Source organism: Mustelus asterias, chromosome 8 (assembly GCF_964213995.1).
Source record: "Mustelus asterias chromosome 8, sMusAst1.hap1.1, whole genome shotgun sequence".
In the NCBI taxonomy this organism is placed as follows: domain Eukaryota; kingdom Metazoa; phylum Chordata; class Chondrichthyes; order Carcharhiniformes; family Triakidae; genus Mustelus; species Mustelus asterias.
The window spans coordinates 70,178,994-70,195,752 of NC_135808.1; the positions used below are offsets into that span (position 1 = coordinate 70,178,994).

The window sequence follows — 16,759 nt, forward strand, 5'->3', positions numbered from 1 at the left end:
AAACTTTTGCACATTCCTATTTATGGATGCAATATGTTGTCATTCTTGTCCTAACCAAGCGTGTCATCTCATTTTCTGTTGCAGCTGCTTCTGCTGACATTAAATCCAACCATAGCTACCAGTGAGGAAATGACTGCATCTCATCATCTTGCAGTTTCTTGGCACAAAACATGTACTTACTATTTGTTGCTTCATTTCCAGGTCAGTGGAAGATCTTCCATTACCAACATCACATTTAATTTCTTCACTTGGGCCACACCTTGTACAATTACTGTCAATTATTGAAGAATTCCCCCAGAGCTTTGAGGGAAATTTCAAAGTCTCCCACCTGATGGGGACGAGTGGGTGCCTGGAGGAGCAGCATCTCTTGCTGTACCGACACTATGTGAGTAGCCTCAAGAAGAAAGCAGCACTTACTTTCACTGCCAAGGCCCTTATTCGGGGAGTGTGCCCTCAGCGGCATGTTCTCTCCCCAGAGATGGCTCAAAGAAGCACACCAACCTCAACTCTCCATCCTGGGAGGCCATTGCCCAGGGGTCAGCCTGGCAGTCACTCACCTGCGAAGCACCACACAGTGCAGGAAACAGATGGATGACCTCATTCACTCCACCAGGGTAGGTCCTCTCAGCTCCCTCCACTATCAAGCTCTCAGCAAGGCATTGTGTTCTCAAACAGCTACTCTCCTCACGGATCTCACACATCCATTAGCGGGGACACATTTATCAACGCATTCTCTCAACATGATTTTCAAAACATCACCATCCCATCTGTTTCTGAATTTCAACACTCACTCTACTCTTTCCTGGTCCATTCCCCCCACCCAAACTCGCCCTCTGTGGTCCCCCAACCTTACCACAAAATCTCCCTCCCTCTAAAATGCAACCCGACCTCCCACACTCTCCTTCCCTGCAGGGCTGCAACCCTCACACACTCTTCCCACCCCCCCGACAATCTCCCCCCACCATTTACTCTTCCATTCTCATAATCTCACTCAGCCCGCTCACCAGGGGTCTCAGTCATTGTCTCCTCATGGGCGAAGGCTTGATTTATGGCATCGTGCCTCATGCCATGTTGTTGCTGGCCTGCCCTGGGTCAATTCTCAAACCTGCTCGCCTCGCCTGCTCTGCCTGGCAGCTGACCTCACCCCTTGTGGTGGTTTTCTGCACCTCACTCCTTGCTGTTACTGGCTTTCCTTCAGCCCTGGGTCAAGTCATCTGCTCCCTTTGCTTAGCAGCTGACCTCACGTTGTGGTGACTCTTGGTGCCTTGCTGTTGCTGGCCTGCCCTGGATCAAGTCGCAAACCTGCTTGCATTTCGCAACAACACCAAAACCTCAGCAGTCTTTGCCTTTCCCTCCTCACAAGTCACCTCTCTTTGTTCCTCATGCATTCCACAAGCTAACCATTCATATGGTTCAGACTAGGGTTTTCCCATTCTTTCAGACTCACCAATCAGAGTCTGATTTCGCTCCACATTGCCTGCTGATAAGCCCATTGACATTGGTTGGGGCCCTGTGCCTAGTGTTATGAAAGGGAGGTTGATTCCCCCCCTCTGAGAACTAACACTTAACCACGCAAAGAGGAGTACCTGGCCTCATAATCAGTTAAAAGTGTGAGAAATAGTACAATCTGATTTTGTGGTTAAATCAAAATAACTACCTGAGACTCTGTAAAATCAACAAGTAACAATTTACTTATCTAACTAACAATGAACAGGTTAACTAAACTATTAACAAACCGAATAAAACACCATTCTAATGGAATGTTGTTTAGATAAATACAATTCGCACTTATTAACAAAAAAAATAGAATTTTCAGTCACTTTCAAAATTTTAACCAGATTTTGTCATCTTCCGGAATGTTCTGTCTTCTTTCTTCTGCAACCTCTCCCTTTTTGCTACCTTCACTATCGAGATAAGGCTTTCTTTTAAGACATAAATAAGCTGTGGCAGAGAGCAGTTGCTGGCTGTCTCTCTCTAAAGCGGGGAGCTTTAGCGAGAGAGAGAGTTTGTCTCACTGCCTCCCCATCTCTTATACCCCTGATGACATCTCAATATTTCCCACAATATGATTGGTTCTCAGGTTACCAAAACATCAATTTCAAATCTGATGGGTCGCTGGTATCCAAGTGCCTAATTTAAGTTGATTGGCTAAAATTCAAAAGACAACCCTGTTGTCTTGGCAACACTACTGTTTGGCCTTTGATACAATGTTTCATTTTGGGTTCTCTGTGTACCTGCATTTTTTCTCAAAAAACACCACCTTTTTAACAGACAATTTTACAAACATTAGGCACAATGTGTTTCATTGTAAATCCACCTCTGTTCTCACCCCCGGCCCAAGCCCATCATGTGCGAGGCACCATGCAACACATGGACCTGTAGTCACCCTATCTGAAGGCCAGTGCACCATAACATACAGTGGCTCCCTCCCACCCCCATGCCAATTCACATCCCCCTCACATTGTGGGTTCCCTATCCAATGGCTGCACCCCTTCTCCTTGCACAACCTTCCTCTCCTTTTCTCTGTCAGCCCAGGCACCTGACATAAGATTGGAAGGCCTGACAGGATTTCAGAAACCTATTTTAATGAACATTCATGAGATGCAAATGATGTTCATGCCATCAGCAGCAGGAAGACTGGCACGTCACTGGGAGAATTGCAATGTGTTTTACACTGGCAGATTTCTGACCTTTAGGCTTCTGCTATATTCTCAGTATCTGCCCACCATCAAGCCTGCTGTGGTGTGGGCTGGGAGAATTCTGCCCTATATTCCCAAGGATCTAAGGTTAGACCACACACCTGAGAGAGGTGGGCGATGGGCCCTTTCAATATTGAAATCAGATATGGCACTGAAATTTAATTGTCTAAAACTGGTAATCAAGGTCCATTGTATATTATAGAACTCCAATTTGCATGTGGATGCTTGTTTACAAGTGTATTTAACAACAATCAAACTACTTTCACGAGGAAGATATGCGGGTTAGGTTTATTGACCATGCTAAATTGCCCCTTAGTCTCAGGGGGACTAGCTAAGGTAAATGCATGGGGTTATGAGGATAGGACCTGGGTGGGATTGTGGTTGGTGCAGACACGGTGGGCCGAATGGCCTCCTTCTGCACTGTAGGATTCTGTGATTCTAAACTGCACCACTATCATCTCTGAATCATAGTTTTCTGATTTTCCAACATTTATTGCCAAGTTTGAGAAAAGCCAAATGTGTAACTTTAAGGTAATAAGGCTAATTAATTTACAAGACATTCGGTGGAGTTTTCTCAAAAAAATTCAAAGTGAAAAAAATTTAGAGGCCATAATGTGCAATACAGAGGCTGCAATGTGAATCTCGCCAGTCAGGGGGAGGGGGCGGAGTCTCATCTCATTTGTAAGGCCGGCTGCTGAGCTCTAGGGGCGCCATTGCGCAGGTGCCCCAATCTCCCAGTATAGCCGCCCCACAGACATCGCACCCCTTTCCCCCCTCTCCCTACCCCACCATCGTGAGCCTGGCCGATACCACCCCTGAAATTCAGCCCCATCTGATCAACCCCCCAATTGCCACCTGACTGATGAACTGCACCCTTGTCCCCACACAGAGCTTCCCCACCCCACCTCCCCATCCTGGCCCTGTCCCCTCAGACCCAGCCCATTGGCACTGCCCCCATGCCCCATGGGCAGTGTCAGGGTACCAAGCTGGCACTGCCCAGCCCTGCCTCCGATCACCCAGGGCTTCAATGGCCTCCATTCCCACAGGCAAGACTGTCATGTCAAGTCCCTGTTGATGAGGACCATTTATGATCCTCCCCAGTGAGGACCTCAACTGGCAAAGGGCTAAGGTACGTGAGGCTGGATGATAGGGCGATATCACCAGCAGAACAGGGTTGGCAAGATTGCAAGGGGCAAGAAATCGGACATGAACACAATTTTCTGCCTCCAGCCATATCTTACCGGCTCACCATGCTGGTCAACTGGAGTGGTGAGCCGGTAAGGCCCTGCTCACTGTGTTTAAGTTAATAAAACTATTGCTTATGCCACAAAAACTATCCAGGATAAATTGGAGTGAAATAAAAATGTCTGATCAATACATTCTCAAATCATACTGAAGCACACTATCAGAACAGTAAACAACTTGTACCTGCTATTATCTACATGCTGGCACATTTGAAATTATTAGGTTTCAAAAAGCAAATTAAATATAGCACAGTTGATAAGTCTGGTGCAAAATGTATAATTACTTTAAAATGATCATTCAACAGCCTCGTCAACTAACAACATTGAGGGAAGTTTTCTTTCACGACTGTCCATCAAGAAGCAACCAAATATTTGGCAATTAGGAACATATTCTCAATTACTATTTTAACTGAAATTATCAAAGACACTGAGCGTCTGATCACTATTTTTCTGAAGTTGTAATAAGTTCTCAAATTAAGGATAACAATTCTGAATTACATAATGTACACTTAATTGTAAGATAGATTAATTGCTCATGTAAAGTATTTACCATTTCTGACAATCCTTAACTTAATGATATGCAAACCGACTGGATAACAAGAGAGTTGGAGCAGAATTTGGCTCCAATGCAAAATAGGCAAAAGGTAACACCAGTGTTCATTTCTACCTCATAACATGTATTATCCACAATAGCAAACCTGTTCATCTTGTAGATATGTTTTAGCCCAAACTGAAGGTTCAATAAATTGATGAAAAAAATGCATCGATCCTTGAATATCGCTGAAAAGGTAAACTTGTTGCTGAAGTTTTTTAATGTTAATTAGTTGAGCTTGTAGCATTTACATTTGCTAGATATGATATACATATGCAGGGACCCATCCTCTGCAAACAAAATTAATGTACATGTTGTCGCCTTTTTTCTGAATTACTCTGAGCTTGAGAGCCTAACATTTCCAATTGCTTTCTCCATGGTAATGCCTCAGTAAATCAGAATCAACTTGCTAAACAATCAGCATCCTTTTCCCCTGCAGTATAAATTGTCATAATCGCTTGAAATTTGATATCCCTATGCTTGTTCTGATGGTTGCAAAATGAAAAGCTTCAGCAACATGTCTCGAATTCAACAATATTCAAGTTCTGTACAACCGAGTGAAACAAATTATTTTTCAGTGCAGGCCAGAGAACTGAAATCAATAAGAACACATATCCAGGAAACAAAAAGTAAATAAAATGGCAAAACTAGCAGTCAAAACACAGTACAAAATGATTATAGACAAATGGGGACAAGGGATGGGTGAATCAGTGTAGGTAATAACATTGTTCCTGTGGTCAATTGTACAAATTGTGCTCCTCATGGGAGCCTCCAATTGGGGTGTCCTCAAGATTTTCCGACCACGGACAGAAAATGAGCTGCAGCGCGCCAATAGTTTCCTGATATACACTGTCAACTCACAAAGCTCCGTGTCAAAGTCTGACCTTGTACAATTAGCTCTCATATTTAGGGGTCGTGATTAACTAAGTTGGGCTTGCGTGTGGTTCGGAATAAGGCCAATAGCATGCATTTCATTCCTGTTACAGCAGAGAGATCCTTGCCTCCCTCGCCCCTACCCCGAGTGGAAACAATGGTAAGCCTCCACTAATGAAAATGGCTCAGGATGAATCTTCAGCAGACAATGAGCCAAGGCCCTGTCTTTGGACAGAGCACACATGACAAGTCTCATATATACATGTAACAAACATGAGTTCCTATACTTTAAAACATGTTATGGAATCAAACCAGTCTCCCATCCATTGACTCCATCTACATTTCCTGCTGACTCGGAAAAGCAGCCAGCATAATCAAGGACCCCACGCACCCTGGACATACTCTCTTCCACCTTCTTCCATCGGGAAAAAGATACAAAAGTCAGATCACATACCAACCGACTCAAGAACAGTTTTTTCCCTGCTATCATCAGATATTTGAATGGACCTACCATATATTAAGCTGACCTTCCTCTACACCCTAGCTATGACTGTAACACTACATTCTGCATCCTCTCCTTTTCTTTTCTCCTATGTACTGTATGAACGGTACGCTTTGTCTGTATAGCGTGCAAGAAACAATTCTTTTCACTGTATACCAATATCAAGTCAAATCAAGCTGAATCTTTGTGTAAGTGGTAACCCCCTGGGCAGTATTCAGATCATAAGCTGGGCTTCGGTTTCTGTGAATAATTATCATGTTGCACTTTGTAATTGTTTTTAAACTGTGTTCTACTAAGTTATTGATCTGAGATGGGATAAATTCCCTTTGTACATACCATCCATTTCTTTCTCTGGGATCATCAAGTAAGACACGAATAATGTATAGTAAGCAGCTCAGGAGCTTGAGAGAAAAGTTGAACAGACGTATTCTTAAGCCTGAAATGATTAAAACACAAATCTCTCATTTTGGTTGGTAATTATTTGTGTTCCAATTCAAAGATGAAAACTAAACTCACAAATCAATATTCTGACCATTACAAGTTGATTAGGATATATGCTGAGAGGAACTTAAGAACACATACACAATAAACTTTACTGAATCTTACATCGACATGGACTTTCTTGGATATTTTACATTCAAACATTTAACTTAGTTAACATGCTCTACTTTAATCTTCGGACCAGTAATATTCAATGCGGGTCAAAATAAAAGATGAGGGTAACTTGCTTCCTTTACAAGTAAACATTTAAAAACAAATATACTTTTTTATTAACTTCCCAAAAATAAAAACCTATTAGATCTGTTTCAATTTAACTTAACTCTTTCTGAATATGTGAATTAGGTTACTTGAAAGCCACTCTTCTGATGAACTTCCATAAAGAGCTTCAAATACAAATACTACCAGCAGTTAGTCATGATGGGAGGCAATGGTGTAGTGGTACTGTCACTAGACTAGTAATCCAGAGACCCAGGGTAATGCTCTGGAGAGCCACGTTCAAATCCCACCTTCCGGAATAAAAAGCTCATGCGGGACACTAAACAATTGCCAACTGTTGTAAAAACCCATCTGGTTCACTTAATGCCCTTTAGGGAAGGAAAGGAAATCTTCTGCCCTTACCTGGTCTGTCCTACATGTGCATCCAGCAATGTAATTGACTCTTAAATGCCCTCTTAAATGGCCTAACAAGCCACTCAGTTTGAAGGCAATTAGGGATGGGCAATAATCCCATGGACCACTAATGAATAAAAAATTTCTTGTGTAATTTAGAAGAGGGTCAGAAAGAAAGATTATAGCTTCTCCCTTTTTAGAATCCAGACAATTTTTTTTTTTAAATCAACTAAGAAGTAAGCATAGATTATTTTTTTTCAAGTGTATTGTTGAATGACAGTGTCCAGTAGCCTGGGCAGTCTGCCTGCTATTTTGGATGAAAAATAATATAGCAAAAAATTAAACATGAAATATACTTAAAGCTCAAATAGTAATGCTATGCAACACCATCAAGAATATACAGTTGGTTTCTAACACCTTTGTTTAAAATTAATGCAATTATGAAAACAGCATCCCAAAAATGATTCACTTGAAATCCTGAACATGCACCGCAGACGACTGGCTGCCTCCTTTCCCCTCTCCACCCCTCCCATGCCCACCCCCCCCCCCCCCCCATCCCTACCATCAGTCCCCTGTCCATCTTCCCCACTCAGCCTCATACCCTTCTTCTCCCCCCAGCAATGCAAGATATATTGGGAAAGGGCTGAATTAATAATTTCTACATTCTAAATCAACAAGCAGAAGTAATCAATTATTTTCATTTTATTGCTGTTCCCCATAATGATTTAAGATGTCTATTTCTTGCAAAAGCAACAACATTCTTTGGGTATTAAGCAAGTGATCAAATCCTAAAGGGTCAACAAATATGACCATTGTAAGACCACTTCAATTTGAATAGGATTAGTGTTAGAAGAAAGCAAACCTTTCCAATACAGGGTTCTTAACCTGAACATTCAGCCAGCTGGTGGCTGGAACCCTGTGCATGTTTATAATCACAGAGTTCCTTTATCACTTAGTGGAGTTTAAGATGTTAAATTCATGTTTTCTTGTTAACACATTGCATTCTATTTGATACCGGTCCCTGTGTATTGTGGCATTATTATTTGAACCTGGAAGTCATAATTATCCAAATGATGGAATAGTTCAATAAGTTTTAATAGATAATTTTAAAAAAGATATTGTAAATGCACAACCGATCTGAATGAAAAGATAGCTTAACATTCACATCAAAGGCAGAGAAAGCCACCTATTAGAATTGATTAAAATAAATAGAACGGAGGGAGAAAAAATGATGGGGATAAAGACTTTGAATGGGCAAGGTAATTTAAAAATCAGGCAGCTATTTAGATTTAATAGTCTATAAGTAGATTTCAATCAAACGGAATACAAATGAACACATGAACAGAAGAACATAAATAAGAGCAGGACATCCACTCAAGTCTGCACACCATTCATTACTGATATGATCTTGCCCTTAACAACACTTTCCCAATTTATTCCCATAACCTTCAATTCACCCATAGTTCAAAAATCTGTCTATCAAGCCTTGATTATATGCAACGATTCTCCTTCGAGAGGTCTTTAGGTTAAAGAATTACAAAGATTTGCAAATCTCTGAAAGAATGAATTCCTAATTTCCCACCATAAATGGGCCATCTCTTCTTCTGAAACTAGTCCTCTTAGTTTTTGGTTTCCCCAAAAGGGGAAATATCCTCTCAGCATCTGCTCTGTTAAGCTCCCTCAAAATTGTATAAATTTCAATAAGATCACCTCTCAATCTTCTAAACTCCAAAGGGTACAGGCCCAACCCCTCATTCAAATAATCAACCTTGTGAACTTTCTCTGATGGAATTAACTGTCTCTGATTAAATAATTTTAAAGGCTTCAAATCTTTAAATTTTTTTAAAAAGGGTTTTCAGCTTTCCCATCAAGAAAAAAAAGCTCTATTCCAGACTACTTTGATTAACAAGCAATCTGATGTAGCTTAGGAAATAAAGAGCCATCTGATCCTGCAGTTTCAATAGGCCTCATTGTTTATGAGCCATAATAGCTTGTTGTGACAACTGAGATTACTATAAATGCTTGGCTGAATTTCAAAAGCTTCAGAGCCTCGGATCATAAAATAGGGGTGTGTTCAGTTTGACTGACAGCTTCAAAAGGTTTTAAAGGATTAGCTGTCTTCAATGTGATTACAGAATGGATGTTTATTTTAACAATACATTGATCAATAAGTTTTTTTTTCATTGGGTTAAGATCTTTTTATTAAATATGAATGGCTGTGTTTTTCACTAATAGCTCTATTAGCTTATTAGAAGTGCAGTTTTTGATATTCATTTATAAGATTTCCATTGCTGTTACATGGCTTATGAGGACTGTATATAGTCGATAGTGTGAGAGGCTATGGGGGAATGCATGGGCCCGTGGCGAATATGTAGGAGACTTGAGAGTTTGAGGTGGCATGGGGAAGATGGTGGGGGTGGGGGTGGGGGTGGGGGGGGGTTTAGGGAGTTGAAAGGTTAGGGTGCATAAGAACTTTGTTGGAGAGGGGGGTTGATGCAGGCCTTCTAACCAGCCTGGTATCTGCACTGCATTGACATTGTCTCATAACTCAGCGATGCCAAGGTCTGCCCACCCCTGACTATGGGGGAAGTTGGTAAACGGCTCAACTCCTAAGCCTGAGACAAAAATGAAGCCATTAGTGTCCACCCTGCGTCCTGCTTTCCTACCTGTTTTTGAATCATGGGCAAATTTAGCTACTAGTTACAGTTTGCCAAGCTCTAATGGAAAAATTAAGCAGCAAGATCTTAGGGACAGACAAGGCCCGGAGATGTTAAAGTCAATTCTCTCAGCACCTGAAGAATATTCCAGAGAAAGATGGGTTACTGCAGCTGCCAAATTTCTTTTTCTCCTGTCTTGCCAAAATCTGCTGAAAGGGATCATTTTCAAGATTAGTTGTAGAAATGATAGTGATCATGGAAGGTACTTACTTGACCTTTGGTTTTTGATGAAAAACAGCTTGAGGCGTTCTTTGAATGTATTTTCATTCACATAAAATTCAACTTGTACCCTAAGGATGAAAAAAAAGCAATAAAATTTCACATTCTTGGAATTAGTCTCTTAATGTTTTAATAAACAATAAATGTAATTACTTTAATTCACATATCTTTGATGAGATTTATGATAATGCAAATAACTAGAGTTGCATTTAACGTGAAAGATGGTTTTTGAGCCATTAAAAAACTGAACTGTCAACAGTAAAATAACCCCCGGTCCATCATGCAAATCAGACTCTCATCAATTGACTCCATATACACTTCCCTACTGCCATCAGACTTTTGAGTGGACCTAACTTATATTAAGTTGATCTTTCTCTACATTCTAGCTGTAGTAACAGTACATTCTGCACCCTCTCCTTTCCTTCTCCCCTACGTACCACATGAATGGTATTCTTTGTCTGTATAGCGCGCAAGAAACCATACTTTTCATTGTATACCAATACATGTGACAATAATAAATTAAATCAAATGGAGCAACATCCTGACAGAACAGCAGAACAACACGATTCACTAATACACAAGAACATAAGAAATAGGATCAGGTTTGGCCATTTGTTCCCTCGAACCTGCTGCACAATTTCATAAGATCATGGCTGGTCTGGTCTTTTCCCTGCTTACAGATGCTGCCAGAGCTGCTGAGATTTTCCAGCATTTTCTCTTACAGCTTGTCTGACTTTGGCTTTAACACCACTTTCCTACCGACACCCCATAACCCTCGACTCCCTTGTAGGTTAAAAATGTCTAATTCAGCCTCGAGTATATTCAATGGTCCAGCCTCCACTGCTCTCTGAGATAGAGAATTCCAAAGATCTCTTAGTCACTTAGGTCTTAAATAGAAGACCCTTATTTTGAAACTGTGGCTCCTAGTTCTAGATTCCCCAAGAGGGGAAACATACTCTCAGTATCTACACTGACAAGCCCCCCTCAGAAACTTATATGTTTCAACCTTTCCTCAAAAGGCACCCCATTCATTCCTGGAAGAAACCCTGTGAACCTCCTCTGAAATGCTTCCAATGCAGATCTATTCCTTCTTAAATAAGGAGCTATGTAATGACTTCAACAAGACTCATGAGGTTGGGCTCTTAGAGGGTGAGATCCCTGATTGAGGTCATAATTGTCTGCCAAATCATGGCAGGCTTACATACAGCCTCACCTGTATGTAAGTATGTGTGTCAGGTCCACTGGCAGTCCTGATTCTAACTTTGTAACTCAAGCACTCGGAATGGAATAGAGTTTGCAAGTAAAGGGAATCTGGTGAAGGGACACTGGTCTCTGAGGAGTTACTTCAAGTTCAAAACTGTACACAATTTTCTCGGTCTGGTCTCATCAATGCCCTGTACAGTTGTAGCAAGATTTCCCTAATTTAGTACTTCAACCCCTAGCAATAAAGCCTAGCATTCCATTTACTCCCTACTTACTTGCTGTACTTGTATGCTAACATTTTAACTTTCATATATGAGTATACCCAGATTCCTTGCACTGCAGCATTCTGCAGTGTTCCTCTATTTGAAAAAATATTCTGCTTTCTGTTAGTGAGATCAGAAATTTCAGGATATATTCTAAAGTTAGACAAGACCCCAACTATTTTTAATTTTGGCAGTGTGAGGAGAAGATGTTTCACTCCAGGTGTGATGCTATTGACCCACTACAAAACTTTCATCAAAACAAACTTCATTTAACAATATATTTTAACTATAACAAAAATAATTAGCATAACTTTTACCAATTGAAATACTTAAACATGACCAGGTACAATTCTTAACTGCTAGCCTATCTCGATTCATTCCAATTTAAGCAATATTCTTCACAGGCGTGAACTCCTCTTCAAAATCAGGTAGCAAACAACAGGCTTAGGGGCTGCTAGTCCTCAAACCTCTGGAGAGAGAAGAAATATCTATTTTTCTAGCAAGTCCAAACTGCAGTCTCCATACAGAGAGAAAAAAACAACTCCTGCTCCTTGCAAACCCAAGCAGAAAACTGCCTGCTTGTCTCTAATCATAGCTCCTCCCATTAGCACATCACTCAGCCACTGTCAATCAACCTAATGAAACCCTACTCTGAAACGTAGGGGAAAACACAAAAAAATAAACAAAACTCATTAGCTCAGATTAAAACAAACACCCCAATATGTAGGATCAATTATTCTTCTACATTCTCAACATGTGGGCTACCTGGAGCAGACAGAGTGGCACCGTTTAAACACAATTGAATTTTAACACATCCTTCACAAGAACCATGCTCCATTACATTTCTTAAAGGCACAGTATTATCACATTTCCTATTTTTCCCACCAAAGTGGACAACTTCACATTTCCCTACATGTTACTCCATCTGCCAATTTTTTGTCCACTCAATCAATCCATCTATATTCCTTTACAGACTCTTCGTGTGCTCCTTACAACTTACTTTCCTACCTACTTATGTAGTTTCAGCAAATTTGGCTACAATGCATTCAGTCCCTTTATCTAAGTCATAATATATTTGAGGCCCTTGCACTGATTCTCAAGGCACTCCATTAATTACAGTTTGCCAATCTTAAAATGAGCCATTTATCCTGACTCACTGTCTCCTGTTAGTTTGCTAATCCTTTATTCATGCTAATATATCCGAAAACCATCAGCTCTTAACTTGTGTAGTGACCTTTTATGTGGCACCCATTTGAATGTGCTTTGGAAATCCAAGTACACTACATCTGCTGATTCCGCCTTATCTACCCTGCTTCTTACATCCTCAAAGAACTTTAATAAATTTGTCAAATATGATTTCCCTTTCATAAAATGTTGTAACTCTGCTGATTTGTACTATGATTTTCTAAATGTCGTTCTAATATTTCCTTAATAATGGATTCCAGCATTTGCCAATGTCAGATGTTAGGTTAATTGGTCTATAGCTTTCTGTCTCCCTCATTTTAAACACTCTATTGCAATTTTCCAATTTGCTGGGACCTTACTAGAATCTAAGGAATTTTGGAAGCTGTGCAGCTGCTATTCCAGGAAGTGGGAGAAAGGAGGGTTGTCCTGTTTGGTCCACAAGAAATCCTTGTGTTATTCCTAGGAGGGAATAGTGCATTGGGTGAATGCAGCCTCAACCACCTACAGAGTAGATGATGACATTTGGCAACCTGGAAATACCTTGTTAGGGTAAAATCTCACCTAGTTTCTTAAATAGATGAGCACAGCATGTCATAATGTGATCCTTACACATGGGAATGTGAATAGGCCATACAGTCCTTCATGGTCCACCATTCAGTTGGATTATGATTGATTTGTATCGCAATTCCATTTAGATAATATCACATTCTGTTAGATATTGGCTGCTGTTCCTTGGAAAATATTCAGATTGTCTAGTTTATTGCTCTTCCAATGCTTATAATGCATTCCATACTGTGGCAGGGATCAAATTAAAGCTACAACCTACAAGTCAAAATCTTGGCACATCCATTTGTATTAAAAGACTTCATAAATGATATACCCAACACACCCGTAACCTTAAAATCTTCTGCCTATCCTTCTGAATTAGAAGTGGCTTTGATTTAATATAGATTTCAATGTGCCTGGGGATAGAGACCTCTTTAAACTCAGTTCACAAAATATTAGCTCCAGGGAGAAACACCATCTTCATGGAAGGTTGTTTTCAACAAATCTTCTGGATTACCAGCCACTTCGGTGTTGTGTTCCTCCATACCTGCGAGTCCAGCAAATTGTTCAACACCTCAGAGGCGCTTACACTTCATATTTTAGATTGGTTTATTACTGAGATACCTGTGGGAGGCTTAACTGAACAGGGTTGTTATGACTCCCATACCAAAGGAGTAAAGATGGTAGGGTTGATATGCAGCTCAGCTGACCATCCTTTACACACGGTAAGAAGTCTCACAACACCAGGTTAAAGTCCAACAGGTTTATTTGGTAGCAAATACCATAAGCTTTCGGAGCACTGCTCCTTCGTCAGATGGAGTGGAAATGTGCTCTCAAACAGTGCAAACAGACAAAATCAAGTTGCAGAATACTGATTAGAATGCGAATCCTACAGCCAGCCAGGTCTTAAAGGTACAGACAATGTGGGTGGAGGGAACATTAAACACAGGTTAAAGAAATGTATATTGTCTCCAGACAGAACAGCTAGTGAGATTCTACAAGCCCAGGAGGCAAGCTGTGGGGGTTACTGATAATGTGACATAAATCCAACATCCCGGTTTAGGCCGTCCTCATGTGTACGGAACTTGGCTATCAGTTTCTGCTCAGCGACTCTGCGCTGTCGTGTGTCGTGAAGGCCGCCTTGGAGAACGCTTACCTGAAGATCCAAGGCTGAATGCCCGTGACTGCTGAAGTGCTCCCTCACAGGAAGAGAACAGTCTTGTCTGGTGATTGTCGCGCGGTGTTCATTCATCACTAGATACATGGATGATATTTTCTTCCTTTGGAGTCATGGTGAGCAATCACTGAAACAACTATATGATGACATCAACAAGTTCCATCCCACCATCAGACTCACCATGGACTACTCTCCGGAATCGGTTGCATTCTTGGACACACGCATCTCCATTAAGGACGGTCACCTCAGCACCTCACTGTACCGCAAGCCCACGGATAACCTCATGATGCTCCACTTCTCCAGCTTCCACCCTAAACACGTTAAAGAAACCATCCCCTACGGACAAGCTCTCCGAATACACAGGATCTGCACAGATGAGGAGGATCGCAACAGACACCTCCAGCCGCTGAAAGATGCCCTCATAAGAACAGGATATGGCGCTCGACTCATCGATCAACAGTTCCGAAGCGCCACAGCGAAAAACCGCACCGACCTCCTCAGAAGACAAACACGGGACACGGTGGACAGAGTACCCTTCGTCGTCCAGTACTTCCCTGGAGCGGAGAAGCTACGGCATCTCCTCCGGAGCCTTCAACATGTCATTGATGAAGATGAACATCTCGCCAAGGCCATCCCCACACCCCCACTTCTTGCCTTCAAACAACCACGCAACCTCAAACAGACCATTGTCCACAGCAAACTACCCAGCCTTCAGGAGAACAGTGACCACGACACCACACAACCCTGCCACAGCAACCTCTGCAAGACGTGCCGGATCATTGACACGGATGCCATCATCTCACATGAGAACACCATCTACCAGGTACACGGTACCTACTCTTGCAACTCGGCCAACATTGTCTACCTGATACGCTGCAGGAAAGGATGTCCCGAGGCATGGTACATTGGGGAAACCATGCAGACGCTACGACAATGGATGAATGAACACCGCTCGACAATCACCAGGCAAGACTGTTCTCTTCCTGTGGGGGAGCACTTCAGCAGTCACGGGCATTCAGCCTTGGATCTTCAGGTAAGCGTTCTCCAAGGCGGCCTTCACGACACACGACAGCGCAGAGCCGTTGAGCAGAAACTGATAGCCAAGTTCCGCACACATGAGGACGGCCTAAACCGGGATGTTGGATTTATGTCACATTATCAGTAACCCCCACAGCTTGCCTCCTGGGCTTGTAGAATCTCACTAGCTGTTCTGTCTGGAGACAATACACATTTCTTTAACCTGTGTTTAATGTTCCCTCCACCCACATTGTCTGTACCTTTAAGACCTGGCTGGCTGTAGGATACGCATTCTAATCAGTATTCTGCAACTTGATTTTGTCTGTTTGCACTGTTTGAGAGCACATTTCCACTCCATCTGACGAAGGAGCAGTGCTCCGAAAGCTTATAGAAATAGAAATAGAAATAGAAACCCTACAGTGCAGAAGGAGGCCATTCGGCCCATCGAGTCTGCACCGACCACTATCCCACCCAGGCCCTACCCCCACATATTTTACCCGCTAATCCCACTAACCTACACATCCCAGGACTCTAAGGGGCAATTTTTTTAACCTGGCCAATCAACCTAACCCGCACATCTTTGGACTGTGGGAGGAAACCGGAGAACCCGGAGGAAACCCACGCAGACACGAGGAGAATGTGCAAACTCCACACAGACAGTGACCCCGAGCCGGGAATCGAACCCGGGACCCTGGAGCTGTGAAGCAGCAGTGCTAACCACTGTGCTACCGTGCCGCCCTGGTATTTATGGTATTTGCTACCAAATAAACCTGTTGGAATTTAACCTGGTGTTGTGAGACTTCTTACTGTGTTCACCCCAGTCCAACGCCGGCATCTCCACATCCTTTACACAACCAGCTAAGGGAGAGTCCAAAGATCAAGCTTCCCTCTGGTTGTCTCTCTCTCGTCTCTTCTCCCTCTCTTAAGAGGCAATCTACAGCTCAAATCTGGAATAGTTGGATTCCAAGGTCTTGCTTTCTAACGATGTATGCCAGTCAGTTCAGTGCTTGCTTGGAAAGCAAGTTAACCACATGTTAAATTGAATAATTTATTTTACTATACTACAAAGAGTGCTAAGGAATGATAAAATCTCATTGTGAAAGCTGCATCCTACTCATTTAAAAAACTTGAACAAATCAGTTAGTTTAGAATTCACACTAAAATCTCACTAGATATTTTTTCAGTCCATCTTTTAAAAGGTAGGAGAAGCTTATCTGACATCTAGTCCTGGATGAGATAATTTCCTCCAGCTAAACACTTTGAAGGCAGAAACTATCAACTTTGGCCATTGCCATAAACTCGGTATCCTTATCATGGATTCCAACCCCCACCAGGCTTTATGACTGATTGGATTATTGAGCTGTGTAGGATCTGTCCCATTTATCTAGTGTGATGTCCATTTAATGCCTATA

At 41.9% G+C, this 16,759-nt stretch overlaps 1 protein-coding gene across 3 annotated transcripts in view; it reads right to left on the minus strand.

Annotated features, from left to right (window-relative positions):
* kcnt2a (potassium channel, subfamily T, member 2a) overlaps positions 1–16,759 on the minus strand; it is a 743,558-nt gene that overhangs the window by 465,425 nt on the left and 261,374 nt on the right. For all 3 annotated transcript variants that reach the window (XM_078218141.1, XM_078218140.1, XM_078218139.1), the window contains exons 2-3: positions 9,948–10,027; positions 6,247–6,346 (exon numbers count right to left, since the gene is read on the minus strand). In XM_078218141.1, the coding sequence (XP_078074267.1) occupies positions 6,247–6,346; positions 9,948–10,027 (180 nt within the window). The remainder of the gene's footprint in view (positions 1–6,246; positions 6,347–9,947; positions 10,028–16,759) is intronic.